Below are 12578 nucleotides of genomic sequence, written 5' to 3'. Positions count from 1 at the left end.
TATTTGATTATATCAGAATCTCTTTGGGTCCCTTTCAGAAAACCAGTTCCTTTTGCTTTCAAGAATATATGCCTTTTTTTTTTTTTTTTTAAGTAGTATTTGGGCAAAGGGGAAAAAAAGACTGGCAAAACAAAGATCTAAGGCTTTGCTGCCAGATGCCATTATCTCTGATGAATGTATACAGTGGCTGCACAGATCTGTTACTGAGTTGGTATTTTTTTCTTCTACTGTATAGTTAGCAGGAGGACTTTTCCTTTCAGGATGGTCCCCCACAAGTTGCCACTACAATATCTTGCTCACTGATGCAATTCTAAGACACTGTTGTAAAGAATGAGGCTTTCATTGGATTTATTTAGACTGAATTGTCACATTCCCAGCGCTACTGACAGCATAATCTGCAACAGGCAATAGTAACAATAATAACAATAGCCGTAACAACAGTACTACATTCCTTGATGTCTCCTATCTGAAAAGTTCAGCCTGATTTACTGTCGTTTACAGGATTGTAACAATCCAGTGAGATGTATCATTAGCTACATTTCAAAGAGAAAAGACTGACCCAGAAGGAAAGGTAATTATTTGGGACATGTGGACTAAAAGACCTATTTGACCAGTATTTAATTCTGAATCTCTTAAATCATTTGTTGAATCACAGCAGGAACCTGAAACAGATCTCAAATTACCACCCAATATGCCCTCCTCTTCCTAAACCATCCATACTCACAAGACTTTTAATCCCTCCCATCCCCGTTAATGAAACAAGGGAAAATGCAATGTTTTTTCCAGACTTTAGAAATTCCCTGTGGAGAACTGAGTCATATATTGATTTTGTTTCTGTTAGCCACATCAACTCCAGTGAGAACATTCCAGTACAGCACTTGCTATAAATTGTTTTTCTACTTGGCAGTCCAGATGTGCTGGTCTCCTAGTTGAATTTCCCTTTGGATACAATACACCTTTCCTACAACAACCATTTCAGCACAATAGATCCAGTGCAAATATTAGTACATATCAACAGGGGTAACTGAAAGAAGAAGGAGAATGAATATGCAGGGCTCGGTACACAGGGTGACTTTAAGTAGTTCACTTGGCATATATTGAATTTCATTATCTGAAATAGCCTCGTCCGAATGCACATCTCAGTCCTTCAGTGTCGCTGATGAGTTTCTATTGTTTGTCAAGGTTGAGTACTGGCTGTCCCCTTGATCACCAATGCAAATAGCAGTGACTTCTACAGCTCTTTGTGTGATACCAGCACCCACTGCGAGATTATTAAGTCCATTTCTGCTTTCAACTTGTAGTTTATACTAAGGCATTTTAACTTGTGCTTGCTGGACTATGAACATATATATTTAGTATGTTACTACACAGTCTGACGTACTGAAGTGAAAATACACTGCGGTTCATCTTTTCCTTCACACAGAATTACTCAGTGTACGACTGTACCCATACACCAAGGAAGCTGGCTGTCAGTTTTGCACAATCAGTGATTAATCTCACACATTTGCCTCTCTTTTAGTGATAAAACAAATGCTTTGGAGTCCAAGGCCTTACAAGAACTACTCATTTTAGCAGTTGGCATTTATTATGCCTGTCTAATGCAAACTTTCACAATCTGCTACCCAGTTGGAGAACAGGAACAGAGCTCCAGAGGCATTTAGACTGAGGTGAGAGTTTAGACTAACCCAAAAACTACACCCGTCTTGTAATGACTCGTGCTCCTCACTGCGCGTAAGTCACAGGCGTGATGCTGGAAGTGGAGGGCTGAGCTCCCCCAGCACCCCTTTTGAAGGTGGCCAGCTCTGCTGCTCCAGCCAAACGCCTGCCCTCTCCCTCCATCCCTTCCTCCCCGGCCGCCGAAAGCCCAGCGCTGCCCGGAGAGGGCTCAGGACACCTCCCCACCGCCTCCAGCGCCGCGCCAGGCTGCCCGGGCAAGGCTGAGCTCTGTGGTTTTCAAATTGCATTTAAAAGAAGACTCTGGTATTTTCTCACCTACAACAATAAACGTTGAATGCAGACTGCAGGACAGTGTGATGAGGAATAAGGATTTCATGGGCAGGGTTTTTTTCACAAACTACTTAGCTGCTTGACAGTCTCTGTTTTTGTGAGGCTATTGCGTGGTCCCTGTTTCCTCTGCTCAAATAAGCATTCCTTCAGCATATAGCCACACTTAATTATGAAGGAAGTGCAAGATGACACCACAGTTATCTAGGATTACACACTCAGGTTTTTCCTTCTTAACCGACTGTGGAAACCTTGCAGTCAGCTTGTGAAAAAGTAGTGCTTAGCATGAACAAATCTCATCTTCTTAGCATGCTGCATGAGCACTTCTACGGGACGGGAGAACTCCACCACACCAACAACTAATGTTGCCCTTGAGGTACTACTACCCCAAGATATTTTTTAGTTAGCATTTTAATACACAGAAAAAGCAAAGGAAGAGAGACTCAGTTAACCTGAGTCATTCAGTACATAGCTTACTGAGTTCCCCATGGTGATGCCTTTTCATGCGTTTATGATGTAACTTCATAAAAATGTCAACTTGAAAAAACAGTGTACAATTACATGAAAAAGAACATTTTTGTATTTTGTATATTTTATTCTTGAAAATTTAGGGGAAAAAATTTAATCTTACATGATTTCTCATGTCTATTAAAATCAGATTCTGTTGCCACTTCCCAATAACCACATGTGTAACACAGACTGTTAGTGTCACATGCTAACATAAACAGCAGATATCAAAAGGGTCACACTTGAAGGAGAGTTGAATACATAAAGTTTATGCATGATATGAGTTTTCTGCCTAAAAAGGAAGAGTTGCAGGGAGAATCTCATAATAGGTAGATGAAATTCTAAGTGATGCTAAGAACGTGAATAAGGAACAATTACTTACTGTTTCTCACAGTCCAAGAAGGGGGGTTATCAAATGAAATTATCAAGCAGCAAAGTTGAAGTCAATAAAAAGATGTGATTTTTCATGCAATGCCTAAATAAATTTTGAATTGTGTTGCCTCAATACCCAGTACACAAAAGACTACCGGAGCTCTAAAGATAATTACACAAAGTAATGGAAGAAAAATCCATCAGAGGCTATCCAAGTCAGAGATTTGAGCTCTGCCTTAGCTCTCTGGAAGACAGAGAGGTGTAAGGGGAAGGCATTGCCCTGGTTTTGTTCTTTGTTCATCAAGAACTCTGCTATGAAATGTTGCCAGGTAGGTGATGGAGAGCTAAAGGGACTTTGGGTCTGATGCAGGAGGGTTGTTCAAGTGTTCTTAGGAAAACTGACGTGCTGTTTGAAAGTAGCCTCTGCCCTCACTTATTAAAAGCCTAGGATTTTCAGGATAAGACTATTCCAAACTCTGCTCTCCTCCAGCACCCTGCTCCATCCGGGCACTGGGTAAAATGACAAATTGTTGTATGGCAATTGATATCCTGAAAAGCACTGTTAAAGCTACTCCTAGTGCTCAGATTAAAATGAAGATGTTGAAAATCCCCGTGCTCAGTTCTCAGCACTGGATGATTCTATCTCCTACTGAAGGTGTTTGAGAGACTTTTCAAAGAAAATTAAGACCATGAAGAAATAAATTCTGCATATTTCTGCTATTTTCTTGCTTCTCTTGCAACATAGATGAATGAGGCCTAAGAAACAAAGTTCAGAAGATCAGTAAAATAAAGAAGAAATATGCATTATAAGTTAATTCAACTCCGTTATCTGTCTTTTTAATGGATGAGAAATTTTAGAGCGATTATTTTTTCCAAAGAAAGGAAAATGTTACTCGAAGGTGTCTGTGTCCTGTTTAAAGCAAGGGAAAACAAGAATAAATGCTGTTGGGAAAAAGTTTTGAATACATGTTTTAACTGAATTTAAAAACCATCATTCTAATTTAGCAGATGACCCAAGTGCTTAACATTCATTTTGCTAGGAGGAGAAATGACATTAGCATAGAAGGTATTCTGATTTTTGAGCTTTGGCACATAATTATCCCTAAATCATACATGACGTCAAACAATTTATAGTCCTGCTCACACTGATGTTGAGTTTTATGCTTGCTTGACAGCTTGTATTACACTTGACCTGAGATCACATCAGTGATGGAAGAAAGCAATTAGCTTTGCTTTAATATATGTTGTTTGCTTATCAGCTCATTATGGAAATATATAACAGCAGAGAAAAACACAGTGAATACATTGGCAAAAGTTTGGTTACACCAAATAACGTTCAAGTTTCTCCAGTAAAGCATGTAAGAAAAAAATTAGACACTTATTCTGCAAAACCACCTACATCAGTAAGAATAAGTGCAAAAGCTCATTCTGTATTTGATAATCAGACATAATTCAAAGCTCTGAACATGTTTGGGTTACAAGCTAGATCATGGTTTTCATAAAGAGCTGCTCCATCGTGGATGGAAATGAAAACCTCAGTGCTTTTCAAGGCACAAAAGGGATGAGCTGCCACAGGCAGAAGGATAATCAAAGCCAACAAAATTTTCAGCCAAATATATGAATCAGAATTTTCTAATTAGCACCGGGCAAATAATTGCTTCTTTGATTGAGTGACTGAACTGAAATATTAGGATAATGCTTCGCTCTGGGTCAGACACAAGTAATTGCTTTCTTTCTCTCACAGAAAAAGCAACTGTTGGGGAGGGGGGGGTTTTGGTGGGAGACTGGGTAGAGAGGAAGTGAAAGATCAAACTGCGCTTTTCTTCTAACTCAAAACTTTTATTTTTGCCATTTACTTAAAGCTGGCTAAACATGTGAATCATCACTTCAAAGGAAAAATTCTCATTTGGACTTTTTCAGTGTCTCTTCAGTTTTTGACAATTACTTGTTTTGAATTAGACTTAAATTCCCAAATAGTTTAGCCTGATTCAAATATCACTTCCTAGTTTTCTTCTCCTACATTTATTATTGCCTCCAAGTCCCAGGTGTTGACATTAAGAATAGCAAAGCAGTGGTTTAGAGGCAGAGAAAAGAATTAATTCTCTAGCAATGGACTGATTAATGATAATAAGTAGTAAAGATTATTATTAGGCTATGAATTTCAGAAAACTAACCTGTAAATTGCCTCTCTCTTCTCTTTGTCCAGCTTCTGTGGACTGAACGGTAAAGAACTGCTGACTGAGCAGCCTGAGGGGGCTGATGTCCCTGTGCCTCTGCCCCCAGGGAGACAACAGGCAGCAGGTCCAGCACACAAAGCAATGGGTGTGAAGGTACCTACCAAGCACCCAGCTGGCACGTTGTAGAGTGTGACCTTTACGTTTGGATTCCCATACCATTGACTTGAATTTCTTCCTTCATAACGCTTCTACTTAAACTACCTTGTCAGAGTCCCTATCTGGTAAGATACCTACAGCTGGTATGCTCAAACTGGAAGCTAGTTGTTCCAGGGGGAAGGGGTACAATGGAAGCTAAAGGTCACCGACCTCTTTTGAGAAGCCATTTCATATTCTTCCTCCCCTTCACTGACTGCCTTCAGATATGATCTTGTTTTTCTTTCAGGTCTAAGTCTTGCATGGGGAAAAAGAAGCCTGGTTGTTACTGGATTGAGCATAAATTCATGGAGCTGGGGAGCAAGGAGGACTCTCCTCTTGCTGAAGCAGAGAATTTCTATATATCATTGCATAGGCAAATTATCCTAAATGGGTAAGAAGGACTGTAACAGAAGTAAGGTCACAGTTCCACTCCCCAACTGGTGCAATAAAGTGGTTGATGGTACAAAATCAAGGAGGAATTTCCACAAGGTACTGCGTAAGTTACACATTCCTCCATGACCCTAGGACCATGGACGTTACCCCTGAGGAGCAATGCAGCCATATGGTATCTTTGAGCAGAACTATGTTTAAAGGACTAAAGATAACCTGAAAAAATGCTCCTCATAAAGTTAATTATTCAAAAAACCTACTTAAGTACATACAGTGATTTTTTTTTTTCACCATGCATCTGGAATGAATATTCCAAATATTCACTTAAATCCAAAATCTAGCCAAATGCCATTCCCAAATTTTAAACTTCTCACATATATCTGTGACTTCATGTAAAGTAGAAGCAAAAGCAATCAAGCATCCTAAGGACTTTCTAACTACCTGACATGGCCTGAATGATGGAAAGCAGGCAAAAAAAAAGGTACATGAAAGTCTCAGAGGAAAACCAGGTGCTTTCCATAAGATTTACACACACACAAAACTGGCGAGTTGCAAAATCATCTGCATAATTATACAAGGTACCTTTCTACATGTTCCATATATCCTCATTGAGCACGCATGCCATGGTGATGCAATGTTCCTGAGGCCAGGATGCTAACAATGTATTTTGCATTTAGCTTCACAGATCACATCACATCATGTTCATCTTCTATTTGATATTAAAACTGCATAAAACCTTCTTCAGAGTACATCCCTATATGCAAATTCTAGCTTGCCTCAGGTACCGCTTGCTAAATTAGACACTAAGTTTTTTTCAAAAGACCACAAAAAGGATTTTAAAAAACACAGAGGCTTTTTCCCCCTCCAGTTATCCTATATTGTACTACTATGGAGAAATTCTTCAGCAGAGATAAATTATGGTGAAATATGTATTTTTCGATAGCAAAATGCCTTCATGCTTTCAAGGAAGCTTTTCCAAAAGGTATCAGTACAACGCTTTCTGATTTCTAACTTGGAGCAATAACCTCTAATGTAATTCAAATAACAAGCCATAAAAAGAAGTAAGAAAATGAAGGAAATTGTCTTTAGAAGACGTCTTAGAGTACTGTAATTCCAATTTGCCACTGCTGCTGGATTCTGACATATAATATCACCAGCACTGTTAGGCAACAATGTGGAATCCAATGTGTTTGTCTTACAAACTGAAATGGGCTTTTCCCTTCCAACAATAATGGAGAAATCAGACTATCTTTTGGAATAGAAACAGAAATGGCATCATTATTTATATGACCTGAAATTTACCTTTTTACATCTCTCAAGAAGATATAGACAAATGCTGTTCATTTATACACTTAAGTAACTTCTTTTGAAACAACATTGGAATTATGCTGATTACATGATCATGGTTTCGCCAGAATTCTACTTAGCGTTCATTTCTATGTAGTGGTCTCGGCTAGATTGACACACATGGAAACCATATTTACAGGAAACTGCAGAAATGGACAATTTTTAAATGATTGAACAGCTTTGCAAAAAGCTGCAATCTCCTTAAATAAAGTTGGGAAGAATCTTGTTAATTCAGCTCTGTCTGGGATAATTGTGGAGCCATCATCATGGCTCCTTCACACCATCATGTTCCTATACCAAAGGCATTCTCAGATAAAAACATTCTGTGCCAGCTACTCTGGCACTTGACTTTTGGGAACAACTGGGACAAAAAAGAAATGAAGCCTCTGTATATTACCTTAATAATCGGAGAATTTTACACTTGATGATCAAGGAATGATTGTCAAGAAAAATTAAGACCAAAAGGCTGCTTTACATGTTGGCATGGGCAATGTATAGAACGCATAGGAAAGGCTTTTAACAAATGTTAAGCAACACTATAGCTAAACAAAATCAAAATAAAGCAAGATAAAATCTCAATTTCTAGTAAGCCTGTTATGAACTCTGCACAGAGTCTGTATATTTTAAAGGGTACATACTGTATTATATTACATTATATTAACTATATTCTATTCTATTCTGCTGTACTGCAATGAGGAATGTATCAGTGAAACGATGACTGTCAAAACGCAGGGTTCCGATTTGACCACGAGGGGGGAGCATTGCTCATCACACATACCCAGGGCACACTAGGCTTTCTCTGTACCTACCAGCTGTTCAAGATAAAAATAACCTCTGTATTTCTGTGCTATTACCTGCAAACGTGCATGATACCACTAGAATAATACGTTCCCAGGACAAGCACAAGAAAAAAGAGAACCTTTTAATTGTAGGTAATTCCTAGCTGAGAGGAAGAATATATGAACAAACTGCATTTTGGTCCCCGGAACAAAGAGTTGCACTGAAAACTTCGTATTAACATCGCAGAATCTTATCCCAGTAGGAAAAAAATTAGAAGGTGGTAGAGATAACCTGTGAAAGTGGTAACGAAAGAAACAGAGAATAGTTTGGGTTGGAAGGGTCCTTTTAAGGTCATTTAGTCCAACCCCCCTTCAATGAGCAGGGACATCTTCAACCAGATCAGGTTGCTCAGAGCCCTGTCCAGCCTGACCTTTAATATTTCCAGGGAGGGGGCATTTACAGCCTCTCTGGGCAAACCTGTTCCAGTGTTTCACCAACGTCATTGTAAAAAATTTCTTCCTTATATCTAGTCTGAAATGGGAAATAATAATTTTCTCATTTGTTGTCAGTTTTGTAAGCAAAAGAAAATTGCAAAAAAGAAAGTTTGTGAATGTAAATAAAAGTTATTTCCATGTGACTGCTTACAATTTTCCACTCAATGTGTTGAAAAGCAACTATTTCACATGGGAAAATCAGGTTTTCCAAAATGGTTTAATAGTATTCTATCCCAGAGGAAATATTTGATGAACTACTTGTTCTGATGATGTCTCTGATGGGGCTGTGTCTTTATGTGGGAAATGGCAGTCCCGTACCTCTTTTCTTGGAACTGAAGGGCAGTGCTGAGTAACAAGCAGTATCTCCCACAGAAAAAAAGTCAGTAATATGAAGATTAGATTAACATAAGAAGGAGACTAGCCTACGTTCAAGAGACTTGCACATTATTTTGAAGTAGTTAAGACTGAAATCTAAGGCATGACTGCAGCTTACATAGACATCCCCAAGCTAGTTATAACATAGTTGGCTTTGGTATGGATAGACTCAGTCATACGAAGCTCTGGCATGGATAGACTCAGGCCTATGAAGCTCTGGCATGGATAGACTCAGTCATATGAAGCTCTGGCATGGACAGACTTGGGCATATGAGGCTCTGGCATTGACAGACTCAGTCATATGAAGCTCTGGCATTGACAGACTCGGGCGTATGAAGCTCTGGCATGGATAGACTCAGTCATATGAAGCTCTGGCATTGACAGACTCGGGCGTATGAAGCTCTGGCTAGATTCGTATGTAGTTCCTCGCTGTCTCAATGAGCTTGATCCCCGTTTCTGGAGGCATGCCCACTTAACTATTTTTGGGTAGCTTCAAGGTAACTCTGACACAGAAGGTACCTTTCACACCTGTGACTACAGTGTAGACATGCAGCTCCAATGCCTTTGTGTTCACATGGGGTAGTTACTCTGTGTGTCCCTGGTCACTTGGTTCCCCATGTAGCAGAAGGACAAATGCATTAGAAACATTTTGGCACGTATGTATTCCTATATCAAGATACTACAGTAACTTCCTTCCAGATCCTGCAAAGATTTATGGAAGGTACACACTGCAGCTTTCCTCTCTGGGTGCAGGATGCCTGAGCAGTAGCACAGGGGAGCAGACTGAGCTCAGCTGGCTGCAGGGCTCCCGCTGATGCTTATGGGTGGTGGTGAGAAAGCTGAGGCCCTCACAGTAAATCTACACAAACGGGCACCTGTTTAATACAAATACACGCCAGCTACATACTGAACAGAGGCTGCGAAAACCAAATGCCTTTGACCCTGCATAAAAGTCCAGGCTGAGTTTCATCTACCAGCAAACTACATGTGAGCACACAATAGCTGTAACCTCAATCTTTCTAACTCCTACTCTTCCGCTTAATCTTTTTTTCCAGCATGTGAAAGACCATGTACTGGCACATGAGAAAGCGTATGTTTGGGTAAGCATTTCAGTACTCTGCAAAAAGCTATGTATTAGCCATGGATAATGTTCCTTTCTCCACATCCCTCACATGGCTGGTAAGGAGATTTGCTCTGGAGTCAGTAATGGACAGAGCAGGTTGCGCAATATTTGTCAAAACAGAAGTTTTATCCTAGCACTTTCCTTTCTAAGGCGCATCATTCACAATTTTTCTCCTGATTTCTATCAATGAGGTCATTAGCTATAATCTGTCTCTACAGCATCTAAATGAAAAACATTCAGCCTACAAATGCTCCTTGCATGGTTACAGTTGCTTATTCACTGTAATCAACTGGTCCCATGGTATTGGTCTTTTCCCTAAGGAGATGAGCAGAACATTTTTTTACAGGAGAACAAATAGACAGTAAATAACTAACACCACACAAAGACTAGCAACTTGCAAGGAACCAAATTACACCCTTAGTCTTCAAGTCAGCAGGAAACCTTCACTTCTCGGTCCTCCCAACTAAACAGGTGCCCCTAATCTTTCCAAGACCTTGAGAGCACAGGCCTTCAAATGTAACCTGGTCCTCCAAGTTAGGGATTCCTGGATCTACTCTCTTGGCTGGGCTGATGCCCCTGCATTCTCCTAAAGAAGCCCCAGTGTTTCTGCATCCACCTGGTCCTGCCAGGACTGCAGACTTCCAGTAAAGCCACTGCTCAGCTATCACCCACTGCAGTAGGAAGAGTGGCCATTCTGCCCATTCATTTTTCTGAGGCCTTGATAATTACATACAGCACTGCACATATTCATGAACATCTCAAGAGTCACATATTATTTGAGTATTTATGTTTAATTTCTGCATGACCACAGAAAGAGTTGTCAATGGTACTTGTTAAAGACTCTTTTCCTGACAGACACTTAGCTCAAATGTGTAAATAATATGACCTCTTAACAAAATAATTGAATTTTCCTAAACAGTTGTTGCTAAGGAGCTTGTTTTAAAAAAGTACATATTTAAGTGTCTGAAATAAATACATGTTTCTAGATTGATTTTTCTACATTTTTAGTTGAGCTATTACATTTTCTTCCTATTTATCACTTTTCTAGAAGAATAGGAATTTTAAGTAATTCCTTAAGAGAAAGCAATAAGAGAAAACATGTATCATTCTAAACTGCATGACTCACAATGAGGTTGTCTTTCTTGACCACCAAAACAAAGTACTGTATTATTTACATTTAGGAATAGCTGTGTTTCACTGAGACATACACAAAAGAAAGTGCTAGCTCTAACATTTGTTTCCATTTATTTTGCTACCTAATACTTTAGCAATTGCTTTTGGAGTACTGTGGATTCAGATACTATCTCAAAGCCCTGTGGTACGCAGCTGAGGAGGTGTAAAAGAGTAAACACACCACAGACCTTACAGCTGTTTTTCCACTTTGCTGAGGGTACTAAAACATCTGTGGACATCTACACTACGCTCAGACTCACTTGAAATTATTCCCAGATGCCCAAGAAACCATCTTATGGCTTGAGATTGCTTCAGTTCAGCAATGTTTCAGAAATGTCCCTCTTCTATAGCATCCTTAATAGGACCTCTACACTGATGTGCTCACTCCTGCTTGCTTCCCACACCTGCAGTTTGACAGTGCTTGGCAAATTCCCCCTCAGACAATTAACTGAAGAAAGCTTTGTGTTTGTATTGGCATCATGTAACATGCAATCCTGAAAAACAGAGACACCTCGTGCAGGTTTTTTCTTAGCTCTGTTCTTTTTTGCTTCTCCCATGCAGCCCATCCTAACAGAGCAGAACACAACCCAAAGAAAGTTAGAAGGATAGAGCCTCACAAATCCGCACTTCCTATTAAGCAACTCTAATAATCCAGGATTTTTCTTGCAGGCACTGCACAAAAATTGATGGATAAGCCTTACCAACAGAACAACTAAGTGGTGCTAGGCATTATGTGAAAGGAATTATTTTCCCCCAGAATGGCTCAATGGCTTTTTTCAAGTCTAATGACTATTTCTGTTAAGTCTGTTTCTGGTTACCACACATTTTTTTGGCTTTAGAATAAACTGCAGATGTTTAGGAAACAATAGATTGCATATTAAAATGGGTGACAAAATGTCATAAAATGTTGTCCTTACCATCTGTTTTCTTCGATTCATCTCTCACACTGGACTGATCTTTTTTGTCCGACTTATTGTCTTCCTTTAATTCAACTAGAAAGAAGCAATAAGAAACACTATAAGCATTTTAATGCAGACTGCAGTTTATTAATGTCTGTACCCTCTATCAAATTGCAACATCCAAAGGAGATGTTCCTTAGGACAAAAGGTCTGAATTCACAAGGAACTAGATTAACACATTTTGAGAGAATAAAGCACCAGACAAAAATTATCCAGCTCCTACAGAAAATCAAGTTTTACAATCTACATTTAAATTTATTCTAATTAATAACACCTTTTTAAGTGCACATGCAGACTCATACTCTCTCTAGTTGTATGTAGGCCATTAAATATCGAGCACAACCTTCATTTCAAAATCAGGACTCTGAAACATTCATGTTTTTAAAAGACTAAGACCCTGCAAGACTTTGTAAGGCCCTGCATTAAAGAACCATCTCAGATATCCCAAACAGTCCTATATAATTTTGTCTCACTTTCTCTTACCAGTTTCCTTTATCCATAGGTTCATTTGGGTTGGTCCTTTGATGATGCTAGCAGGGAACAAACAATCATCCTAACACTGATCACTGGCTTTAGAGTCTCTGTAGCAAACCAGGAAAGCAAGGCTTTTGGCAGAGCAATTGTTGATGCAGAATGAAAATGGCAACTTGAGCTGGGGTGTATTTTATGAAGCCAGGAAGGT

At 39.4% G+C, this 12578-nt stretch overlaps 1 protein-coding gene across 6 annotated transcripts in view; it reads right to left on the bottom strand.

Moving 5' to 3' along the window:
* PDE1C (phosphodiesterase 1C) overlaps window positions 1-12578 on the bottom strand; it is a 304380-nt gene that overhangs the window by 19990 nt on the left and 271812 nt on the right. For all 6 annotated transcript variants that reach the window (XM_032997371.2, XM_032997374.2, XM_032997372.2 and 3 more), the window contains one exon: window positions 11855-11929. In XM_032997371.2, coding sequence (XP_032853262.1) covers window positions 11855-11929 — 75 coding nt within the window. The remainder of the gene's footprint in view (window positions 1-11854; window positions 11930-12578) is intronic.

The sequence above is a fragment of the Tyto alba genome, unplaced genomic scaffold (genome assembly GCF_018691265.1).
Source record: "Tyto alba isolate M040663 unplaced genomic scaffold, T.alba_DEE_v4.0 Super-Scaffold_46, whole genome shotgun sequence".
In the NCBI taxonomy this organism is placed as follows: domain Eukaryota; kingdom Metazoa; phylum Chordata; class Aves; order Strigiformes; family Tytonidae; genus Tyto; species Tyto alba.
This window is presented reverse-complemented; position numbering and strand designations above follow the sequence as displayed.